The following is a 23,614-nucleotide window of genomic DNA, read 5'->3' on the forward strand; positions in this document are numbered from 1 at the left end:
TATGGGGGATTGGAAGTGATGCAGACAATTACATTGATGGAAGCTACAATCTATCTGCAATATTAAAGCTGATCTACTCCGTTAAAATATATATATATTGCTTATATATATATATATATATTGCTTATATATATATATATATATATATATATATATATATATATAAGCAATAAGGCACGAGAGGGTGTGGTATATGGCCAATATACCACGGCTAAGGGCTGTTCTTACGCACGATGCATTGCGGAGTGCCTGGACACAGCCCTTAGCCGTGGTATATAGGCCATATACCACAAACCCCCGAGGTGCCTTATTGCTGTTATAAACTGGTTAGCAACGTAATTATAGCAGTAAAAATAAATGTTTGTCATACCCGTGCTATACAGTCTGATATACCACGGCTGTCAGCCAATCAGCATTCAGGCTCCAACCACCCAGTTTATAAATATATATAATTTATACATAATAACATATCAATATAAGCCAACTTTTCTAGACACACCAGTATGTCCTCATTCTCGTCTGGGAACTTGAGTTTGAGGTTCCCTGCGGCCACCAGTACAGCTTTGACGGCCCTCATGCCGTAGTCGTAGTGGAACTGGGAGGAAAGCTGCTCAGAGCAGAGTCTGTAGGTCATCACAATCTTTACTGACAGGGGCTTGGCGTTCAGGAAGCCATAGGAGTACAGGGAGATCTCTGCTATCAGGGCGTAGTTAGGCACCATCATGGCCACAGTTCTGAACAACACCTGTTGTGGATGAATAGGGGTGAAATACTGTTGAATCAACATGGAGAGTTTTTAAATCAATCTATTGCATAAGATAAAGAGTGTATCCTCCTCTGTACCTTGAGATTGTCTGGGAGCTCTGAGCGTCCAGCATAGCCCGGGTTCATGGTGATGGCCACGAAGCAGTTAGGGTTGAGTTTGAGCACGGTGCCCTCAAAATCAAAGTACTCCAGCTTCAACTCGATGGCCCTCTGGATGCACAGGACTTGCTGGGCCACCACAGACAGTACCTCTAGCTCAATGCGGTTAAATTCATCAAAACAGGCCCAGGCACCTGACGACGCAAGGCCTTTGAAGAACTGAGAGACAGGAAGACAGAGATGAAGGTGCACTATCGCCAGCTATAATAAAGACCACACGTGTAGTAAACAGGGATTGGACATTGATTGACATTCGCTGTTATTCCCAGCTTCAGTTACCTTCCCCATAGCCAGGTAGTCCAGGCCGTCAGAGCAGTTGAAGACCACACATTGCACGGCCAGGGCTTTGGCCAAGTCCTTGGTGGTCTCCGTCTTCCCCGTCCCTGCCGGACCCTCGGGTGCTCCCCCAAGACTCAGGTAGAACGCCCCAATCTAAGACATAAAGTAAAAATCTGAAATGTTAGTCTAAAGTTTGGGAGTGACCTGAGTGAGATATCTTTCAGACTACATGTTTCTCGGGGTGGTTTACCAGTGTGCGGTAGCATCTGTCTGTCAGTGGCGTGATGACCAGTCGAGGGGAGTTTCCCAGGTACTCGTAGGCGTACTTGACGTCACAGTTGATGATGCGTACACGCACATTCTCGTTGACCCAGTAGTAGCGCAGTTGAGCCAACCACTGGAAGTCTGTTTCGTGGGACACACCTGTCATAGAATAACAGGAAATTAGGGCCGGGACGACACCAATATCGCAACACTCGTTAGTATCGTGGCAAGGAAACAAAACACATTAGCGGATTTCATTTCTTTAGGAAAACAGCCCTAATGTTGGAAACAAACATTGTCATCCAGTCACATTTGTTTATTTTCCAAGCTATATCACACAAATTGTTACATACAGCAGGTTTTTGAAGGACCAAAGAGTTTGGTCTGCTTCGCAATAAATTTTTTTGGCATGGAAAAAATATTTCGATATTGGCATCTGTCTTCACAGCCCTAAGGAAAATATGACATCATATTTGTTCATTTATTTATTTGTTTGGATCCCCATTAGCTTTAGCAGAAGAAGCAGCTACTCTTCCTGGGGTCCACAAAAAACACAAAACATGACAAGTAACGAAACACTGATACACTGATAGACAGTCACACATTTAAAATACAATGAACGAACAATACAACAAAAATATATATATGTGTTAGAGTGTCTGTGTGTGCCCTCTCACAGTCCCCGATGTTTCATGAGTTGTTGTTTAATCAATTTTGTAAAGGTAATTTAGCTGTTTGCTTGAGTAATTGGAGATGGAAGGGAGTTCCATACGATCATGACTCTGTATAAAACTGTGTGTTGCCGTGAATTCGTTTTGGACTTGGAGACTGTGAAGAGACCCCTGGTGGCATGTCTTGTGAGGTATGTATGGGTGTCTGAGCTGAATGTTATTGATAATGCAGACAATCTGGAATTTGTCACAGTAATATTTATCATTAAAACTAGAAGATAAGCAGTTAATCTCTCGTCAACCCTCAACCAGGAAAGACTGGCATGCATGTTGTTGATGTTAGTTCTGTATGTGCAGTTAAGGGCAAGGCGTGCTGCTCTGTTTTGAGCAAGCTGTAGCTTTGCTAGGTCTTTCTTTAGCCCTATTCGCACAGGACTAGTATTACTAGAGAACGTTGGTTATGTATTTATTACCCCAGAATGTCCTTTATTCCAGAGGACGATTCGGACGGGATTAGTTTTTTCCCCAAACTGGCCCCTGTAATTCTTTCTTTTTTTTCTATAAATTGCCAGTTAAGACCGAAGCCTGGAGTTTTTTTCTAGGCATGAAGATACTGTATTTCAACAAGTCCAGGCGATGAGAGACTACACTGATAACTCGAGCTTGGTTCCCAAGTTTCTAAACCATACCAAACAATCTTTGGTATACTGTAGTGTTGCCATAATATTTGAATTGAAGAAGTGTGATCATAATCATTAGGATATTTTAGCGATCCGCAGTAGAAGAAATCCTAAATGCCCCCCAGCCTTCAGATGTGAACTAAACAGCTCACTTGCAGTTGATATGTGTTTTTAGGCTATGGATGAGAAAGTGAACTTGTCATTTCCAAACATTTAGCTCAGTTGTATGCTGCTTTGCGATCTATTAACGTCAAGGGTTTCATTAAATAAGAGCAATATTTTTTTATGATGCATTTGGCGATTTTTTTGTTCCGGATTCCAAATTGAGCAGCAGCTGCTGAAAAATTGAGCTCCTACAAATATTGAAATTTACATGGTTTTTAGAGTGAAGTACTTCGGGAAAAAGCAAAAGAAAACTGCAAGACTGAAAAGGAGAAAAAACAAGCAACAAACAAAGAAGATAGGCTTTTGAAAAAAGTTACTATTTTTCATAAAATTGTAGTTATCTTAGCTAGCTGAATTGTTTACCAGTTGCTAAGCAGTTGCTAGGGACTCTTTTGGAAGAAGCTAGCTAGCTAACGAAGAATAACAAAGAATATCTAGTTAACAGAAGAAAAGAAAGAGAAAATCAGGACAGAAGAAAAAGGATATCAAAGTGAAACAGTTCTCTAAAGACACAAGAGACAATAATACAAGAAACAACACTTCTGTAGCTTGTCAACTATGTGTCTGTCTATCCCTGTTCTCTCCCCTCTGCACAGGTCATACAAACGCTTCACACCGCGTGGCCGCTGCCACTCTAACCTGGTGGTCCCAGCGCGCACGACCCACGTGGAGTTCCAGGTCTCCGGCAGCCTCTGGAACTGCCGGTCTGCGGCCAACAAGGCTGAGTTCATCTCAGCCTATGCTACCCTCCAGTCCCTAGACTTCCTGGCGCTGACGGAAACATGGATTACCACAGATAACACTGCTACTCCTACTGCTCTCTCCTCGTCTGCTCACGTATTCTCGCATACCCCTAGAGCATCGAGCCAGCGGGGTGGTGGCACTGGAATCCTCATCTCTCCCAAGTGGACATTCTCTCTTTCTCCCCTGACCCATCTGTCTATCTCCTCATTTGAATTCCATGCTGTCACAGTTACCAGCCCTTTCAAGCTTAACATCCTTATCATTTATCGCCCTCCAGGTTCCCTTGGAGAGTTCATCAATGAGCTTGACGCCTTGATAAGATCCTTTCCTGAGGATGGCTCACCTCTCACAGTTCTGGGTGACTTTAACCTCCCCACGTCTACCTTTGACTCATTCCTCTCTGCCTCCTTCTTTCCACTCCTCTCCTCTTTTGACCTCACCCTCTCACCTTCCCCCCCTACTCACAAGGCAGGCAATACGCTTGACCTATCTTTACTAGATGCTGTTCTTCCACTAATCTCATTGCAACTCCCCTCCAAATCTCCGACCACTACCTTGTATCCTTTTCCCTCTCGCTCTCATCCAACACTTCTCACTCTGCCCCTACTCGGATGGTATTGCGCCGTCCCAACCTTCGCTCTCTCTCTCCCGCTACTCTCTCCTCTTCCATCCTATCATCTCTTCCCTCTGCTCAAACCTTCTCCAACCTATCTCCTGATTCTGCCTCCTCAACCCTCCTCTCCTCCCTTCTGCATCCTTTGATTTTCTCTGTCCCCTATCCTCCAGGCCGGCTCGGTCCTCCCCTCCTGCTCCGTGGCTCGACGACTCACTGCGAGCTCACAGAACAGGGCTCCGGGCAGCTGAGCGGAAATGGAGGAAAACTCGCCTCCCTGCGGACCTGGCATCCTTTCACTAACTCCTCTCTACATTCTCCTCTTCTGTCTCTGCTGCTAAAGCCACTTTCTACCACTCTAAATTCCAAGCATTCCAGCTGCCTCTAACCCTAGGAAGCTCTTTGCTACCTTCTCCTCCCTCCTGAATCCTCCTCCCCCTCCCCCCCCCTCCTCCCTCTCTGCGGATGACTTCGTCAACCATTTTGAAAAGAAGGTTGACGATATCCGATCCTCGTTTGCTAAGTCAAACGACACCGCTGGTCCTGCTCACACTGCCCTACCCTGTGCTTTGACCTCTTTCTCCCCTCTCTCTCCAGATGAAATCTCGCGTCTTGTGACGGCCGGCCGCCCAACAACCTGCCCACTTGACCCTATCCCCTCCTCTCTTCTCCAGACCATTTCCGGAGACCTTCTCCCCTACCTCACCTCGCTCATCAACTCATCCTTGACCGCTGGCTACGTCCCTTCCGTCTTCAAGAGAGCGAGAGTTGCACCCCTTCTGAAAAAACCTACACTCGATCCCTCCCATGTCAACAACTACAGACCAGTATCCCTTCTTTCTTTTCTCTCCAAAACTCTTGAATGTGCCGTCCTTGGCCAGCTCTCCTGCTATCTCTCTCAGAATTACCTTCTTGATCCTAATCAGTCAGGTTTCAAGACTGGGCATTCAACTGAGACTGCTCTTCTCTGTGTCACGGAGGCTCTCCGCACTGCTAAAGCTAACTCTCTCTCCTCTGCTCTCATCCTTCTAGACCTATCTGCTGCCTTTGATACTGTGAACCATCAGATCCTCCTCTCCACCCTCTCCGAGTTGGGCATCTCCGGCGCGGCCCACGCTTGGATTGCGTCCTACCTGACAGGTCGCTCCTACCAGGTGGCGTGGCGAGAATCTGTCTCCGCACCACACGCTCTCACCACTGGTGTCCCCCAGGGCTCTGTTCTAGGCCCTCTCCTATTCTCGCTATACACCAAGTCACTTGGCTCTGTCATATCCTCACATGGTCTCTCCTATCATTGCTATGCAGACGACACACAATTAATCTTCTCCTTTCCCCCTTCTGATAACCAGGCGGCGAATCGCATCTCTGCATGTCTGGCAGACATATCAGTGTGGATGACGGATCACCACCTCAAGCTGAACCTCGGCAAGACGGAGCTGCTCTTCCTCCCGGGGAAGGACTGCCCGTTCCATGATCTCGCCATCATGGTTGAAAACTCCCTTGTGTCCTCCTCCCAGAGTGCTAAGAACCTTGGCGTGATCCTGGACAACACCCTGTCGTTCTCCACTAACATCAAGGCGGTGACCCGATCCTGTAGGTTCATGCTCTACAACATTCGCAGAGTACGACCCTGCCTCACACAGGAAGCGACGCAGGTCCTAATCCAGGCACTTGTCATCTCCCGTCTGGATTACTGCAACTCGCTGTTGGCTGGGCTCCCTGCCTGTGCCATTAAACCCCTACAACTCATCCAGAACGCCGCAGCCCGTCTGGTGTTCAACCTTCCCAAGTTCTCTCACGTCACCCCGCTCCTCCGCTCTCTCCACTGGCTTCCAGTTGAAGCTCACATTCGCTACAAGACCATGGTGCTTGCCTACGGAGCTGTGAGGGGAACGGCACCTCCATACCTTCAGGCTCTGATCAGGCCCTACACCCAAACAAGGGCACTGCGTTCATCCACCTCTGGCCTGATGGCCCCCCTACCTCTGAGGAAGCACGGTTCCCGCTCAGCCCAGTCCAAACTGTTCGCTGCTCTGGCACCCCAATGGTGGAACAAGCTCCCTCACGACGCCAGGACAGCGGAGTCAATCACCACCTTCCGGAGACACCTGAAACCCCACCTCTTTAAGGAATACCTGGGATAGGATAAAGTAATCCTTCTAACCCCCCCCTTAAAAGATTTAGATGCACTATTGTAAAGTGGTTGTTCCACTGGATATCATAAGGTGAATGCACCAATTTGTAAGTCGCTCTGGATAAGAGCGTCTGCTAAATGACTTAAATGTAAATGTAATGTAATGTAAATGGCGATGTTCAATTAATTCACACAAAACTTATAAACAAAAGCATTCACTGTGAAAGTTGATACATCTAGGCCCTTCATATATAGGCTATGTGCAGCACTTTGTTAAATTTATCGAATCACTTATTGTTTTCTTGCTCAAACCGCGAGCAACACCTGTCAAACTCAGACATTTCTCTCAAAACACAGGGATTTCGATTAGCACGGGACTAGTATTATACGAGGAGTTTGCAAAAAACAGTAGGTTATTTCTAGCTGGAATTGTTACTCTCCTGCCATGTAAAAATGACTGACACGGCAGATTCAGATGGGGACTAAAATGTATTGGTGGTTTGTGCTCGTGCACATAATTACATCCCCAAGTAAAAGTAAAACTAATCCCGTCTGAATAGGGGATTTGCTGCACCTTATTACCGGACAGTAATCAAGATGGGAAAAGACCAGAGCCTGAACAATTAGTACAGTTGATTTTTGTGACAAAAACGCAGAACAAAATCTTCACAACAACTTTATCAATATGAGTTGACAATGATAATTGACCATCCAATGTTATACGTAGGAGTTTCGCTTCCTCAACATGCTCAGTGGTCACACCTATCATGTAACAACAAGTAAAGGTTTAGGTTTTAGAGAATGTTTTGAACCAAATACAATGCTTTTAGTTTTAGATATATTTAAGACCAGTTTATTATTAATAACCCATTCTGACACTGACTGAAACTCCTTATTTAGAATTTCAGTGAGCTCTCTGGCTTTGGGTGCTGACATGTAGAGTGGGGATTAACCGCATACATAGTCATTCTAGCTTCTTGTAAAAACAATGATAAAAGTAACGGCCTAAGGCAACTGCTCTGAGGGACACCGCACTGTACATATCTGATATCAGTTCCATTTCCTTTCATGGTGTATATTATAACAGCATTGTACCATATAAAAATTTACTAAAGCCTACTGAACATTACCTTTGTCTATCAGGTCCATCACCACATCCCTGGCGTGGACATCGATGGTGACCAGAGCCCCTAGCGTGGTGCGAGTCTGCTTGGGCAGCTTGCCTCTTACCAGCTCCACTATGTCTTTCAGCTGGCTCTGTAACTGCTGGTAGTAATTCTTCAGACCCTAAAGAGAAATGCATTTCTTAGTGTGTTGACTATCACACAAATCTCCTCAACTAAGTGGCAGTGTTTCCCTAGGATTTCTTTCAGCAGTGAAGGCAAGGGGGGGGGGGGGTTGCATTGTTACTAGCGTTAGCGCATTGACATGCTAGCTGTTTTCATAGACTTCCAGTCATTGAGCCAATGACTATGCATTTAAAAGCGCATCTCGGCAGAAATATATATATTAGGTCACCACTGCTAAATGAATATAGAGGAAACACTGAAGTGGCCGTTTGAATTTCATGAGCGTATGACATAGATACAGTTGAAGTCGGAAGTTTACATACACCTAAGCCACATACATTTAAACTCAGGTTTTTCACAATTCCTGACATTTAATCCTAGTAAAAATTCCCTGTCTTAGGTCAGTTAGGATCCACAAGCTTCCCACAATAAGTTGGGTGAACTTTGGCCCATTCCTCCTGACAGAGCTGGTGCAACTGAGTCAGGTTTGTAGGCCTCTTTGCTCGCACACACTTTTTCAGTTCTGCCCACAGATTTTCTATAGGATTGAGGTCAGGGCTTTGTGATGGCCACTCCAATACCTTGACTTTGTTGTCCTTAAGCCATTTTGCCACAACTTTGGATGTATGCTTGGGGTCATGGTCCATTTGGAAGACCCATTTGCGATCAAGCTTTAACTTCCTGACTGTCTTGAGATGTTGCTTCAATATATCCACATAACTTTCCTCCCTCATGATGCCATCTATTTTGTGAAGTGCACCAGTCCATCCCGCAGTAAAGCAACCCCACAACATGATGCTGCAATTCCCGTGCTTCACGGTTGGGATAGTGTTCTTCGACTTGCAAGCCTCCCCCTTTTTCCTCCAAACATAACGATGGTCATTATGGCCAAACAGTTCTATTTTTGTTTCATCAGACCAGAGGACATTTCTCCAAAAAGTACGATCTTTGTCCCCATGTGCAGTTGCAAACTGTAGTCTGGCTTTTTTTCAGCGGTTTTGGAGCAGTGGCTTCTTCCTTGCTGAGCGGCCTTTCAGGTTATGTCAATATAGGACTCGTTTTACTGTGGATATAGATACTTTTGTACTTGTTTCCTCCAGCATCTTCACAAGGTCCTTTGCTGTTGTTCTGGGATTGATTTGTACTTTTTGCACCAATATACTTACGTACTATTGTTTGTACAGATGAACGTGGTACCTTCAGGCATTTGGAAATTGCTCCCAAGGATGAACCAGACTTGTGGAGGTCTACAATGTATTTTCTGAGGTCTTGGCTGATTTCTTTTGATTTTCCCATGATGTCAAGCAAAGAGGCACTGAGTTTGAAGGTAGGCCTTGAAATACATCCACAGGTACATCTCCAATTGACTCAAATGATGACAATTAGCCTATTACAAGCTTTTAAAGCCATGACATCATTTTCTGGAATGTTTTAAGCTGTTTAAAGGCATTGGAATTGTGATACAGTGAATTATAAGTGAAGAAATCTGTCTGTAAACAATTGTTAGAAAAATTACTTGTGTCATTTAGCGGAACTCCTGTCCATAACATGTTTTAACAAGAAATTTGTGGAGTGGTTGAAAAACGAGTTTCAATGACTCCAACCTAAGTATATGTAAACTTCCGACTTCAACTGTATATTTGGTAATGGTCATCATGGTAGAGATGACAGTGATGCGTGTCCTGGTGCCCCTACCTGAGCTCCTCCTCCGATGGCCTCATGGACCTCCAGGGTCCAGAAGATCTGAGAGGTGCAGAGCACCACCTGGCCAGGCCAATCCCTGACCCACTGACTCCTAGAGGTCTCACCGTAGGCCTACACACACAGGAGGGAGGATGTAATCTCTCTTGGTAAGAACATCTTAGTTTGGCATCATATTGTTTTCTAGCAAATATACAGTAATAGTAGAATATCCGATTACACTATACGCTTTTGTACTGTGTCCCATCATACCATAGTTTATATACATATGGTAGTGGTGGAGTAATCTCACCACTCTGGAGCGGGCAACCACGTCCCTGACGGAGCGCAGCATGATGTCCTCCACCTGCACCAGCCACTTCTCCACGGCTCCCCGTGCCTCTGAGGTGGAGATCAGTTGGATGAGCTGCACACGCTCCGCCTCACTGCTGTACATGGCCTGGAGGGATGGGTGGATGAATAGATAAATTGATTAATGGATGGAGAAAAACTTCACTGCTTTTCTAGTAAATTAAGTTAACATGATCTGCTTCCACTGATCGATCTACTTGCCTGGATGTCCAGGTTAGGGAGGAAGTCCAGCTTGGCGATGCCCTCAAAACACTTCTTCAGATGGGGCTGCACGCGCAACGGGTCCTTGGTCTCTGACAGAATCTCCAGCATCTCATCATTGGACAGGAAGAAAAAGCTGGAGGTGGAGGAATGGGAGGGAGATGGAGGAATGGGAGAGAGGTGGAGGAATGGGAGAGAGGTGGAGGAATGGGAGAGAGGTGGAGGAATGGGAGAGAGGTGGAGGAATGGGAGGAATGGGAGGGAGGTGGAGGAATGGGAGAGAGGTGGAGGAATGGGAGAGAGGTGGAGGAATGGGAGGAATGGGAGGGAGGTGGAGGAATGGGAGAGAGGTGGAGGAATGGGAGAGAGGTGGAGGAATGGGAGGAATGGGAGGGAGGTGGAGGAATGGGAGAGAGGTAGAGGAATGGGAGAGAGGTGGAGGAATGGGAGAGAGGTGGAGGAATGGGAGGAATGGGAGGGAGGTGGAGGAATGGGAGAGAGGTGGAGGAATGGGAGAGAGGTGGAGGAATGGGAGGAATGGGAGGGAGGTGGAGGAATGGGAGAGAGGTAGAGGAATGGGAGAGAGGTGGAGGAATGGGAGAGAGGTGGAGGAATGGGAGGGAGGTGAAGGAATGGGAGAGAGGTGGAGGAATGGGAGGAATGGGAGGGAGGTGAAGGAATGGGAGAGAGGTGGAGGAATGGGAGAGAGGTGGAGGAATGGGAGGAATGGGAGGGAGGTGGAGGAATGGGAGAGAGGTGGAGTAATGGAAGGGAGGTGAAGGAATGGGAGGGAGGTGAAGGAATTAAATCTGAATTCTTGCACAACTAGAGACAAACATTTCAAAATACTGTACATTTCATTACCGAGGGAAGAAGAGTCGCTTCTTCTCCAGGTAGGCGTTCAGTCCCTTCATGATTTTATCCAGAAGGTTGTTGGAATCTTGGAGTCGTTCAAGCAGGCCAGGCAACGAGGTCGCTGACAATATCTGCACAAATTCAAAATAGCTATGTACATTCAAAGACATCCCTTATAAAGACCCGTTTATCCTCCCCATACTGGCACCTGTGAGGCCACCTAAAAGCTGTCCTACCTTGGGGTCCTTGACGCAGTGCCTCATGACCTCCTTCCAGTGCTTGTCGACGGTCTGGAAGAGCCGCCCCTCCTCAGGCATCTGCTGCATGATGTCCTCGGAGGAGAAGATGGGCTCCAGATAGAGCCACTGGGCCTGCACTTTCAGCCACTCGTCTATGGTTTCCTGAATACGGATCAGACGCTCCTCCCACACCTGACACACAAAGAGGATCAGAGTAGGACCAAATCGCCCTTGGATGCTGTTCTTGGGTCAGCTTAGCGTTTTCTCCAATAATGGTTAAGGTTAGGATTTGGGGAAGAGCACCTACAGGAAGCATTTATCCAGGGTGAGAAAGAGAGAGGGAGGACAAGAAGTGTTGCTTTGACATAAAGCCCACCTTGATCTCACTCTCGAAGGGCTTGATGAAGGGTGAGCCCCTCATGGTCTGGGTCTTCACAATCTGGTCGTCCAGCATGGTCTGGATCTCGTCCACAGCGGTGAGGATGGACACCCCAGACTCCCTGTAGGGGTGGTGGTGGAAGGAGACTCCATCCCAAACCTCCACCATGGTCTGCATGGCCTTCTCCAGAGAGAATTCCTGTAGGAGAAATTAAGATATTCATCAGCCCTTTAAGTAGGCTTTTCACACTAGAGCTTTTCAGTTCAGAGCATCCTTAGCTGTGGGCTATCCCATGTCACACAAGTCTATCTCATTAAATGATCCCCATTTTCTCACCTTGCTGGCAGCAGCACTGATGGTCTCAAACTGCTCAAGGTACGGGGTGAGGTTCTGCTTGAGCACTTTCCGCAGGGTGGTGCCAGAGTCAGGTGTGAGGTCATAGTCCACAATGTCAGATATCTGAACCCAGTGGCGAGCCCTGATACCTGGGTTACACAGAATGGACACCGTGGGGATGTGCTCCTGGGAACAAAAACACATTAGCAGTAGAAGTCAAGTCATTAGGTCATACATCTACAGTATATCTATGGTCTATAACAGTGATATTCAAACTTTTTCAGCAGGGACCCAATTTCTTCCGGCAGAATTTCTGGGGACCTCATTTTTGGCCAAATAATTTCTTGCGACACCACCCCAAATCTAATGATACAACCTTAAAAATCTGTAAATTTCCATTTTTGCATCAATAAATAACCTTAAATTCATTGCACTTATATCTCATCAAAATGAAAAGAAACCAATAAATACATTTACTCAACATTTTTTTTCTTTTTTCTTATTCAAATTATCATTCTCAAAAACGTTTGTACATTGCAACATACAATAATCTATACTCTTAATTTTAGTTCTTAGAAAATGTAGTTTTAATTTTGGCGACCCCACCGCAGTGACGCCGACTTTGAATACCACTGATCTATAGTCTAAAAATCCATTATAACCCCACAAACAACTGACCAACACTAAACAAAAGTTCTCACAGGGTAATTGTTTCCACGTAGTTACCTTGAAGTCCTTGACCTGCTCCATGACTGTGGAGCAGATGAGTGCAGTGGGGCGCTCCTGCTTCCCCGGGTCCTCCTCCCCGGGCCTCCTCTTTACCCCTCCTCCCGCCATCTGCTCTGCCTTCTTCTGCTTTTGCTGGAAGAACTTGAGCATCTTGTATATCTCCCTGAAGAACTCGTCCACCTCCACCTCCATGCTCTCTCCATTCAGGTCCAAGAAGGAGCCGTCCATCCACCTGAACATGTCAGACAGGGACATGAAGCAGCCAAACATTGTTTTCGGACCTACGGCATATTACATGACATAGAGATGGTGACAACAACCTAAACAGCCCACAGACCTCTTCTCAGTGCGCTGCCACTTCAGCACCAGGCCAAAGAGCTTCTGGTAGGGCTCGATGCTCTCCTTGATGACTTCCACCACGGGATAAGATGACAGGTCCCATTTGTACAGGGTCTCTTCTTTGTTGATGAAGTCGATGGCCTCCTCGGCATCCTGAAGCCTTTTCTGGACTGTCCTTACATCAGTCACATACTGATCAAAAGGTAAAGATCAGTCTAAATGGGCTGATATGTTAATCAACTTAACAAACACTTTCCAGAGCGCTTGTGCTGTTACCTGCTGCATCATGTCCAGCTCGGAGCACTCTGCAAACTCCTCCATTCTGCGTCCTAGCTTCTCTAGCTCCAGCATCAGCCTCTCTCTACGGCTCAGCAGCTCCTGCTCTCCTTTCTGCTTGGCCTTCAACATCACCTGGAGAAGGACACAGCACAAGATTGGTCTTTCTTCATAAAGCAATAATGGTAGTGGAAGGGCTTAATTACCCCCTTCACTGACATGCAACATGTTTTTGCTTTATCCAGAATGAAGGAGTATGTTACCTCATCATTGAGATCGAACACAGGGTATATATTTTGTGGCCAGATGAGGACTGTAGAGTTCAACTCAAGGTCTTCTGGGTCAAAGATGTGGACGTCCAACAGGTAGTTCAGTCTGTGGTGGGTCTCCTGCCAGAAGATAAAAGGGTACAGAGGCTCATGATGAGTCTCACACATTTACACAGTAGTTGCACAGTAGTTACACAGTAGTTATTGCAAGTCAATTAGCCTAGTGGTTAGAGCGTTGGGCCTAGTAACCGGAAGGTTGCTGGATCAAATCCCAAAGCTGACAAGGTAAAAATCTATCGTTCTGCCCCTGAGCAAGGCAGTTAACCCACTGTTCCCCAGGCGCCGATGACGTGGATGCTGATTAAGGTAGCCCCTCGCATCTCTCTGATTCAGTGGGGTTGGGTTAAATGCAGAAGACACATTTCAGTTGAATGCATTCAGTTGGACAACTGACTATCCCCCTTTCCCAATGATGCACTACATGAGTATTAAGACAGGATTAGGCCCTTGTTCATCAACTACTTACCATTATTTTGGCATTGAGCTCCTCAATGCCCTTTGTCTTGGCATGACCAATGTAAGCTATCATGTCAGTCATGTCCTCCGTGGTCTCAGGAACCTTCAGGGCTTTCTCCTTGATGTTCTCAAACTCCTGGCAGATCCTTGGCAGAGGCACAGAGGAGGAAGATTTGCACTGAATATGACAATTATTTACTGTATTTATAAATGGTGGATCAATCTGTGATCTTACTGCAGACTGTGCTCTCTGTGGTTGGTGATTAGTTTCTCCAGGAGTATCTGAGCAAAGGTCTTAGCCGTCTTGGCCAGCCCTTGTTTCAGCTCCTCACAGTCCAGACGCACCATGGCAAAGTGGGCTATCGCCGGCAGACTGACAATCTCCTTAGACAGGACACAGAACTCTTCCACTTTCTGTGGAACAAGACACAGACACACATATTACATTCATACCATATACTACTCCAGATACAAAATGTGTAGCTATCAAACCTGACCTCTGTCTTGCTCTCCCTTACCTCAGTATACTCATCAAAAGAGTGTTCCTCCTCAACGAACCTGTCCACTATACCCTGTGCTGTCCCATTGACCAGCCAATCATAGTTGTCAACTGTAAAGAAGCAACGAGGGTTTAGGACAGATAAATCTTCACAATATTCACTTTCATTCAACCAAGTAGCTGGGCTATTCAGTTCTCTTGAATTGATATATATTAGAATGTTAGTTTCTCACCATAGTTCTGGAAGTGTTTATAAGGCTCCTCCAGGTTCTTACGTATGGCAGACCGTATGGTGGTCTGAGCCCATAGCAGGACATGGTCCGCCAGTCTGGCATCAATTACAGAGCTGTTGGCCTCAGCCAGCCAAGACTGGACCGTCTGGACTTTCTGTGAAGCCACATCAGAGATAGGAGTGACTTGTCACCAACAAGATGAAAAGCCAAATATGGACTATGATCAAATATGTATTTATTCACACTGATTATGAAGCATATTAATTTGTGTGACAAAAAATATCCTGACACACACGTGAGATTCATACCTGCATGGTGTTGGTGATCAGGTTCAGAATTTCTAAAACAGATTCCTCAAGGTCCTGGAAGCTGGGATAGAATTCCATCTTCTCATCATCAAAAGTCAGATCCATGCGGAAGAGAGGCAACTGGTAGACATTGCACGGATCGAATAAGCTGACAAAGTCTTCCACGCTTCTCTCCACTAAGGATCTTAACTGTGGGAAAACGCAACCAAAAACAGAACATCAAGATATGCTGGACTTGCTCCTAAAAACACCAGCACTGATCAAAACCTCACCTTCTCACCTGGTTGGAGATAAGTGTGGAAACACAGTTGTAGAAAGAGTCCAGTTTCTCGGGTCTGACCCCCTGCAGCATGTCCCTGCTGGTCAGCAGGTGGATGACCTTGGGAAACCAGGTGTTCATGATGCGCTCCTCAATCCTCTCACACTCCACTGCCAATTTGTGCTTCAGGCTCTCGCAGGCTACAGGTCCCGTGGACCTTACCACAACACAAAAGAAAAATACATAATAAAAACATACGTGAAGACAGAAATGTAAGAAAATCAGGTGTTTATTCTTATACTTGTGGTGCTGTGATAGAACAATTTTACCTGCAGTCAGTAAGATCAACCAATAGCAGATGTGAAAATGCACCATAGCCGATGTCCAGGATTATCCTCATCACTGGATGAAGAATGTGTAAATTCTCCTTTATCTCCTTGCGACTTCTCACAAAGCTGTCATGCCATGGTCTGGAGAAATCAAGAGCTCTGCAAACAAATATTAAGTATAATTGACAAAATATGATTAATCAAAAATTCAATCAATAAATGGCACATTATTTGCCACAATATGCCAATCCGTCTCTGTGGTGTATTGATTAGTTATGAACATGCTGGGTGTGTATTGTTGAGACACTCACTTTGCTGATGGAGTTCTATGTCTTGCCAGAACTGTCCCTTTCATCTGTGGCTTCTGGAGCACAGTATTCACTAAAGGGGACAGATTGTAAATACTGATGTGAGACACAATCTACGACATGATATGGCTAAAAACAAAATAATATAACGCTGCTATTCAAGGCGATATGGGCTACAAAACTCTATGGCATCACCAGTGGCTCGGTGTTTGTAAAAAAAATGGCAGAGACCACACCAAATGAATGTCTATGTAAACATATTTTTTGGGGCTAGTGATCTTGCAATTGCAAAGACATTTTTCCATGTCAATGCCTTTTTTCATCTTCATCCATATGACTCAGCTCACTGATACAGAGTGTATTCTAGAAATGACCGAAATGCTTTTAAATCAACACTTTTGGAGAGCAATGAACTAAAATGGTACCAACTGATAAACAAACCCGAAAGGAACAAACTACGCACCTACTGCTTTTTAAAAACTTTAGGGACATAACCCCAGGGCTGGCTCTAGCCTTTTGGGGGCTTTAAGCGAGATCTGGTTGGGGGGCCCCTTCACCAAGCGGAAAAACATTTTAGTGGCCCCCCTCGTGACGGAAGAGAGAAAAATGTACATTTTCAAGTGAATGTCCTGCAATTCTACACATTTTGCCATGGGGCGTAGATAAGATATTGCAGTTTTAATGCAGGTTTTCTACAGTTCTACACATTTTTCCAAGGGGCAGAGAGAAATTTTTGCTATTTTAAAGCAAATTTCCTGCAATTCTACACATTTTGCCATTGGGTGGAAATACATTTTTGCAGTTTTAAAGGTAATTTCCTGCAATTCCAATATTGAAGCTCTTTTGCAAAATGTAGATGTGGCCCCTCTCACTATTGAGACACAAACACTCCCTTAGATAAATGTGTACAGTATGTACTTTTTGTAACCATGGTTCCATTGAAACAGAAGTTCATGTCTTGCTTTACTGTGGGCTATACAGTGACATTAGGGATGATCTGTTATGTCAGCTATCCAGCCAAAATTATCATTTTAACAGTCTAGATGAAAATAATAAATTGTGTCCACTTTTATCAGGTAACAATGTAAATGCCTGCGCCAAAGCCTGCAACCTTATCCTTCAACTGAGATGTTTCTATATAAGTGCCTAACTGTCCCTTTATTCTACTGTATTTTTTGTTTTTTTGGTTTATGCATACATGTGTATGTATAGATGATGTAATGTAATATAGATTACGCCTGTACCATGTTTGACAATGAATTGTCTTTTAGTGTTTCAAAACTCAATTAGATTGATCCACAATGTAGTTAAAAAAATATCTGTATTTGGAATTATTATATAATTATGGAGTGGCACTTCAAAAAAAAATGTCTCAAGTGTAAACACACAGAGATAGACATGAATACACACACCTGTGTGTTTGACCATCCCGCTGAGGAAGTTTTCGCTGACCTCCCTACATAGGTCCTGCAGCAGCTCATCTCTCCCGGGGCCCACACGCAGCTGGGGAGGAATGCGGGTCAGCATGGCATCTAGCCACTGCTGCTGGATGGGCACCACAGGACTGCCCTCCACACACTCCTTCAGGAACATGTAGTTCAACTGCAGGTGTGGCCACAATGGAGCGACAATGCGGAAATAGGAAAATTGGTTGATACTTTTGATTTTTAACACAAATAACTAGGAGCATAGTATTTTGTTGGCATCTCACAAAAAACAAAAGACCCAATTTTCAGAGACCAGAAGGGACTTAACAAAACAAAAAGCAGCCAACTTACTCTACGCCTTCGGTCTTCACTGCTCATCTGTGAAATAAAGAGGTGACAACTGAGAAATTCTGACACGTGAATTACCTGCAGCGAAACTTAAAATGTATGCAGTAAATTGACATGCATTAGCATAACAGGTGTCTGTAAGAGACCCGCCTGAGAAACTCAATAAGAAAGCATTATATCTCACAGAAGGGGGGAACTCTGGCTCAGGGGATGTGGGAGCCACTGGTCTTAAATCCTTAGCGTTCTTGTATGCCTGCATTGCACTAGCAACCCTACAAGAGTAAAGAACACAATATGAATACTACAGCAACCAAAAACAACTTGCATTTGACTCATTGTACTTGAAAGAGGGGATGACAATCATGTGTATTGTCATCCTAAATATCTCAGAACTATAGCAGTTAAGTGACTTTATGGCTTGACATTTAATAACAAAAAGTTCAAGGGACATACAGGATCTTATGCAGCTGCTGTTGCTGCTGTTTACTTCTCCTGTGCTTCAGCAGCTTCCTCTGCACAGTCATCTCGTCCTCTGCAGCCCCCTCCTGCAAACGTGTGCTTGGGATGGGTGGCAGGACAGAGTACTGGTTCAGGCCATCTCCCATGGGGGGCTTGAACACCCCTGCGGAGGTAGGCATCTCAGGTACTACTGAAGGAAGACACTAACAACATTGCAAAATCTTTAGCCTGTTGAACCATCAGTTAACATTGCATTTTAGTTGCAAACACAGCCAATGCATTTCTTCTGCCATAATCGTTTTATATATATAAAAAAAAGTCTAAAGTAATTTATTAAGTCAATAAGCACTTGCCTTGCTTGCTTATGCTAATGTTAACTGTGTACCTTCGAAGTTTAAGTCGTTGGTGTGGCTAGCTAGCCATGCTAGTTTGAAGTATCGATGAGTCATTCGTTAAATGTACATTCATAACTATAGTCGAGAGATTATTTCAAGTGAAATGTAAAAAAATTGCAAGGTTTGCATGCAATGTGTATAACTTACCTCTGCTCTCTTTTGTTAATACTTGTTTGCAACTCCTGTCTATGCAGAATTCAGTTGCTTGAAAGTGGAGGAAAACAAGTATGTTGCTATAGAAACTGTAAACAACCATATGGATACCCCTGCTGGAGGCACAGCACACTGCTGCTGATTGCAGAATGCACATTTTCTCAATGTGTGGCATTATCTATCATGCATTTCAATTTATGCATGTGGAGACATTTAGGTGCATAAAGAATACTTTGCAACAGTACCATTATCCCACCATGTGTTTGTTTTGTATGACTGTTTTCTTTTTGATGTGTGCATTTCTGTAATTCTGGGCTGATCTGTAAAAGACCTTGGTCTCATTATGACTCCCTGATAAAATAAAGGTTCAATAATTAGATATTTTTTAAATCACAAATTTAACCACGCAATTAGTGTCTATCCAGTTCAGCTTCCTTTATATGTGTCTACTCAATTTGATGCAAAACTATAAAGCCTATAGAATATATTAAAGTCTAAGGCATATCATTTTTTTTGTATTCATATCCCCATAAACACCTAGAAAAATGGACAGACACATCAAAACTCATTTTCCACTTTTTATTGTTTGAGTGTATACATTCTATGATCGAGGTCTTTCTTTCTTGCCTTTGTAAAGGGCCAGTAGTGAGACATTAGCTACTTTGACCACCTTGAAGCGGACACCAGGAATATCACCAACGGCGTGCCCCTTCCGACCAAATCCTGCCACCAACACCTCATCGTTTTCCTGATGAGAGGGGAAGAGGATTTGAAAACAGTGGTTATGATGAAATGCCTGACAATTAACAATTATGAGCAGGTAGTCCAAAGATGACAGAATCCAAAGATCAGATGACAAATTTATAATAAAACTAAATCAAAAGTATATATGGATGATCTTGAGTAAATAAAATGTACCTTTGATGAGTCATGTGAAATAGAGAGCTGTGGTTAGAAATAGAAAAGTCTATGCAGGTAGACATCTTACCTCAATGAAGTTCAAACAGCCATCATTGGGGACGAAAGCTGTGATCTTCTTGCCATTTTTGATGAGTTGCACCCTGACACACTTCCTGATGGCAGAGTTGGGCTGCTTAGCTTCAACACCCCTAGGGAGAAGGAGAGATGGTTTTGAGCTAGCTAATTGTGGAAGCCAAAACATACAGTATGTGGTAATAGGCTAAATTACAGTGTTGTCTTACACTTTCTCAAGCACAATGCCTTTGGCATGAGATGCCCCTCCGAATGGGTTGGCCTTCAGGGCAGTGCCCAGGTGAGCCTTCTTATACTGCTTGTCATGCCATCTCTGCTCCCTGCGATGGTTACGCAGTTTCCTGGCTGTACGCAGACCCCGGCACTTGCCTGGAGAAAGAGGAAAGGCAAAATGGACAGTATGAAGTATTATGCCAAATGACTACCCTAGACTGACTGACAGCTAATAAAATGATCAATGCATGCTTCTTCTACAGGTCATGTCAGCGCCAGTGTGGGAATTGGCTATGTAGAACAGCAGTGGTAGGTAGTGACTAGAATGGCCATGGATTCCAACAACCGGCTTGAGTTTAAAGATAGCAGGTGCTAGTATCAATATAATACATCATAAGTATACAATTGAACCATATTTCTTCAGTCATGCACAATAAGTAAGGACGGGAATATCTAGTGGTCTGTGAATGTAAGGACTGCATCATTATCTGGCGTGCTCACAGCATCGCAGAGGTGAGGAGAGAAAGCAGCTGCCAAGAAGAGGCCAGATAAGCCAACGAACACCCTGCAACATTATGTATCCTACATGGACACTGAAGGGGAGTTTTGTTAAGGTAGCTAGCTAGTTGACATCTCTAACCCACTAGATATCAATTTTCATATCAGAAATGTATTTCTCACATGTGGCAGCTAGCTACATGTGGCTGGTGCTGCCGACTTTTCGTATGGTATAATACACGACAATCATCTCTACATGGTGTGATGACATACTATCATATTGTGACTACTGTCAATACAGTTTTTGTGTGTTAGATCAATCAAATAAACGTATTATTCCAATTATTGGGGACTCACCCATTGCTTCAGTGTCCGAGCACTGAAAAAAAGCCGCACGCACGATTCTTACCACGTGACCTTAGCGTCATCGCAGTCTCTAACCAATCATTTTGGGGGAATCAATGAAATCCCGTGAGTCTCGTGAGCTTTCCTGTGTGACGCTGTTGATTGCTACCGCTGAATAGTAGCAGCAAAATATCAGGTACAGTATTTAAAATAATATATTTGCTTTTCCAAAATACAGTTGACTCGTACGAATAGATATTCACGTTACTAAACTAACCCTGTACATATTTCTATCTTGTACAATTTCTGTGAGGGCAAATAGACGGCGTTGTTTTGCTTGATAGCGGCTGAGTTTAAGGCTTCAATGTTGTGGTTTTCATCGAAGGCCGCAGTAATTGAGCTTCCGGCTTATACCAAATGACACTCACATAGCTATCCCCTACGTTATTTACGAATACTTTATTTGCGTTAAGATGACGTCCATGGCAATCTCATACAACAATTTTACAGCATGGTCGTTATTCTACATTTTCTAACCATGCTTTCATGTGCTATATGATAAGGCATGTTGAACCTATAATAATTAAGTGTACTGTACAACTGACACACCCACTATTTCAATCCATAGTAGTTAACTGCAGTGTTCAACATTCAGCCTTTAGTTTTAGCCAAATTACAATAAACATGGCAATCATGGGGGGGACATGTTTTTTGTAGAACAATTCATGATGAGTTATAGTGAAAAGCCGGAGGACATAACGAGAGAAGAGTGGATGGAGAAGCTCAACAATGTCCACATTCAGAGGGCCGACATGAACAGGCTCATCATGAACTACTTGGTGACAGGTATAGAAACCATACACACAGACATACAATGAAAAACCTGGTAACAGAAAGATGTTAGTTTTCCTGATCTAAACAGAGAATTGTATATCTTTGGTTTGAACAGAGGGGTTTAAGGAGGCAGCTGAGAAGTTCCGTATGGAGTCTGGGATCGAGCCCAGTGTGGACCTGGATTCTCTGGACGAGAGGATAAAGATCCGGGAGATGATCCTGAAGGGACAGATACAGGAGGCCATCGCACTCATCAACAGCATGCACCCAGAACTGCTCGATACAAACCGCTACCTGTACTTTCACCTACAGGTAAAAAGCAGATTGCCTCTACTGTTATAATTCTTCTGTCAGTCTTATTTTGTTTGCTGTTTTCTTCATTCATTGCCGTCTGTTCCTCTCTATCCTTTTTGTCTCCTTATTCCCCCCCACTGTTTTTTGTCCATATTCCTTTTCCTCCCCTGACCGTCCCTGCATACTGCTCTTACCCTCTGCAGCAGCAGCACCTGATTGAGCTGATCCGTCTGAGAGAGACTGAGGCAGCACTAGAGTTTGCTCAGTCCCAGCTGGCAGAGCAGGGGGAGGAGAGTAGAGAGTGTCTGACAGAGATGGAGAGAACCTTGGCCCTGCTGGCCTTCGACAACCCTGAGGAGTCACCCTTCGGAGACCTCCTCAACACAATGCAGAGGCAGAAGGTGTGTTTATTCTCACTTATCATAATCCAGAAATAGATAATAATGTGCATATTGCAAGTTTCTACTACTATTTCAGTATTTGGTCAGTACATGAACTTTGGTTTTGACTAGATGGGATAGTGTTTTTTTCTGATTTGACTTTTCGTAGTAGCTTAGGAGAATTAAGTTAAGGTTAGGAAAAGAGTTAGGGTTAGCTAAAATGCTCAAAAATTAAACATTTGACATTACTTTGACAAAAGCTGTATCCCTTCTAGCCATAACTTTTGACCTATAACTGATGCTGATTTAATATACCTCCTGTCCACTGTGTGCTTCCTGAAGGTGTGGAGTGAAGTGAACCAGTCTGTGCTGGACTACGAAAACAGAGAGTCTACGCCCAAACTGGCCAAGCTCCTCAAACTGCTCCTGTGGGCTCAGAACGAACTTGACCAAAAGAAAGTCAAGTACCCCAAAATGACAGACCTCAGCAAGGGCACAATCGAGGACCCAAAGTGAGAGGACACCAGGCTGTGTATGCTGGTGTAAACTAATTGGACTCCCCTCCTACCTATTTATACTCTGACAGAGACTGACTGAAACAATATTTTTTCTTTCTTTTTGTGGGTTGCTTTTTGCGAGACTTTGATAACATGGACTGTACACACTGCATAGTTTGTATTTTAAAGTGACTTGCTGCCTGAAACGTCAATGTCTGAAATATAAATCCTTGTATTTTAATGAAGTAAAATTATAAGACATGTCTGCAGTAGATAGTTGTATATGAACATTTCCTTTTTGCAGATTTCACAGTTACACTATTTTTTTCTGTCTACTGGCAGGGAAAGTTAGCCATCTTTGCATATGGATGGTGTGTTAAAGCCTAAATTAGGCTCTTGGGACTATAACGTGTTAACTAATAAACAAATGAATGAGGTTGTGCTGTTGGGGTAGAACAATTGGTTCCCATTGCTGTGGTCCGCTGTCTCAATTACAGTACATTTTGTTTAAAGTCGCTCTGGATAAGAGCGTCTGCTAAATGACGTAAATGTATTGTAAATGTAAATGTTTTTCTCAACAACAAAAAACATTTCAGTTTCTCATGAATTGTAGAGTAGGGGCCAAAGCTGGGTACTGACTGAATGCTTCTAAGCTGCCAGTACCCTATAATGTCAGGGTTTTGTTGCAACCTTAGCTTTCATCCTGTGTTATCTTGAACCAACAAGATTATAATGTGAATACATTCAGAGACATAAATTCATTTAATGTTGACAGTTTTGCAACTGGATTATTTACATTATGGAATAAAATACTATTTTGGAACACTTGATATGCTTTGGTTGTTCATTATGTTTGCACCAAAAAATACGTGATGATATTGTTTGTGT

At 44.1% G+C, this 23,614-nt stretch overlaps 3 protein-coding genes across 5 annotated transcripts in view; 1 reads left to right on the forward strand and 2 right to left on the reverse strand.

The window, feature by feature from the left end:
- The window catches only part of dnah12 (dynein, axonemal, heavy chain 12), a 44,940-nt gene extending 26,185 nt beyond the window's left edge, over nt 1-18,755 (reverse strand). The window contains exons 1-29 of one of the 2 annotated variants that reach the window (XM_029723833.1): nt 18,667-18,754; nt 18,119-18,327; nt 17,850-17,937; nt 17,669-17,695; nt 17,303-17,492; nt 15,894-15,963; nt 15,583-15,741; nt 15,275-15,470; nt 14,995-15,183; nt 14,687-14,840; nt 14,473-14,564; nt 14,190-14,368; nt 13,965-14,100; nt 13,433-13,558; nt 13,170-13,304; nt 12,892-13,085; nt 12,552-12,786; nt 11,826-12,011; nt 11,487-11,687; nt 11,108-11,302; nt 10,881-11,002; nt 10,017-10,152; nt 9,757-9,903; nt 9,459-9,578; nt 7,605-7,761; nt 1,454-1,626; nt 1,204-1,356; nt 844-1,083; nt 500-745 (exon numbers count right to left, since the gene is read on the reverse strand). In XM_029723833.1, coding sequence (XP_029579693.1) covers nt 500-745; nt 844-1,083; nt 1,204-1,356; nt 1,454-1,626; nt 7,605-7,761; nt 9,459-9,578; nt 9,757-9,903; nt 10,017-10,152; nt 10,881-11,002; nt 11,108-11,302; nt 11,487-11,687; nt 11,826-12,011; nt 12,552-12,786; nt 12,892-13,085; nt 13,170-13,304; nt 13,433-13,558; nt 13,965-14,100; nt 14,190-14,368; nt 14,473-14,564; nt 14,687-14,840; nt 14,995-15,183; nt 15,275-15,470; nt 15,583-15,741; nt 15,894-15,963; nt 17,303-17,492; nt 17,669-17,695; nt 17,850-17,937; nt 18,119-18,303 — 4,431 coding nt within the window. In that variant the 5' untranslated portion in view covers nt 18,304-18,327; nt 18,667-18,754. Of the gene's footprint in view, nt 1-499; nt 746-843; nt 1,084-1,203; nt 1,357-1,453; nt 1,627-7,604; nt 7,762-9,458; nt 9,579-9,756; nt 9,904-10,016; nt 10,153-10,880; nt 11,003-11,107; nt 11,303-11,486; nt 11,688-11,825; nt 12,012-12,551; nt 12,787-12,891; nt 13,086-13,169; nt 13,305-13,432; nt 13,559-13,964; nt 14,101-14,189; nt 14,369-14,472; nt 14,565-14,686; nt 14,841-14,994; nt 15,184-15,274; nt 15,471-15,582; nt 15,742-15,893; nt 15,964-17,302; nt 17,493-17,668; nt 17,696-17,849; nt 17,938-18,118; nt 18,328-18,666 lie in introns of both variants that reach the window. The other variant, XM_029723834.1, reaches the window with a different exon arrangement.
- Nucleotides 18,756-19,237: 482 nt separating this feature from the next.
- Nucleotides 19,238-20,817, reverse strand: LOC115168497 (40S ribosomal protein S23). The gene is made up of 4 exons (XM_029723843.1): nt 20,734-20,817; nt 19,875-20,034; nt 19,661-19,781; nt 19,238-19,420 (listed from the first exon to the last, which is right to left on the reverse strand). The coding sequence occupies exons 1-4, from the start codon at nt 20,735-20,737 to the stop codon at nt 19,274-19,276; spliced, it is 432 nt and encodes a 143-aa protein (XP_029579703.1). The 5' UTR covers nt 20,738-20,817; the 3' UTR covers nt 19,238-19,273.
- A 35-nt stretch (nt 20,818-20,852) lies between these two features.
- Nucleotides 20,853-23,556, forward strand: LOC115168496 (glucose-induced degradation protein 8-B homolog). 2 transcript variants are annotated; one of them, XM_029723842.1, is made up of 5 exons: nt 20,853-20,917; nt 21,439-21,567; nt 21,671-21,867; nt 22,053-22,250; nt 22,572-23,556. In XM_029723842.1, exons 2-5 carry the CDS (start codon nt 21,447-21,449, stop codon nt 22,743-22,745), a joined length of 690 nt encoding a protein of 229 aa, XP_029579702.1. In that variant the 5' UTR covers nt 20,853-20,917; nt 21,439-21,446; the 3' UTR covers nt 22,746-23,556. The 2 variants fall into 2 exon arrangements, with proteins under 2 accessions (XP_029579702.1, XP_029579701.1); XM_029723841.1 differs by lacking the exon at nt 20,853-20,917 and having other exon boundaries at nt 20,927-21,567.
- The last annotated feature ends 58 nt before the right edge of the window (nt 23,557-23,614 follow it).

Source organism: Salmo trutta, chromosome 30, assembly GCF_901001165.1.
Source record: "Salmo trutta chromosome 30, fSalTru1.1, whole genome shotgun sequence".
NCBI lineage: Eukaryota > Metazoa > Chordata > Actinopteri > Salmoniformes > Salmonidae > Salmo > Salmo trutta.

What these genes read in the sequence shown, in the direction of transcription:
- LOC115168497 (XM_029723843.1), bottom strand. An exon ending in GGCATTGTGCTTGAGAAAGT is followed by an intron (nt 19,782 to 19,874) that starts GTAAGACAACAC and finishes CCTTCTCCCTAG; the next exon opens with GGGTGTTGAAGCTAAGCAGC. An exon ending in GCTGTTTGAACTTCATTGAG is followed by an intron (nt 19,421 to 19,660) that starts GTAAGATGTCTA and finishes CCCTCTCATCAG; the next exon opens with GAAAACGATGAGGTGTTGGT.
- LOC115168496 (XM_029723841.1), top strand. Translation starts at nt 21,426, where the DNA reads ATGTTTTTTGTAGAACAATTCATGATGAGTTATAGTGAAAAGCCGGAG. An exon ending in ACCTGTACTTTCACCTACAG is followed by an intron (nt 21,868 to 22,052) that starts GTAAAAAGCAGA and finishes TACCCTCTGCAG; the next exon opens with CAGCAGCACCTGATTGAGCT. An exon ending in ACACAATGCAGAGGCAGAAG is followed by an intron (nt 22,251 to 22,571) that starts GTGTGTTTATTC and finishes TGCTTCCTGAAG; the next exon opens with GTGTGGAGTGAAGTGAACCA.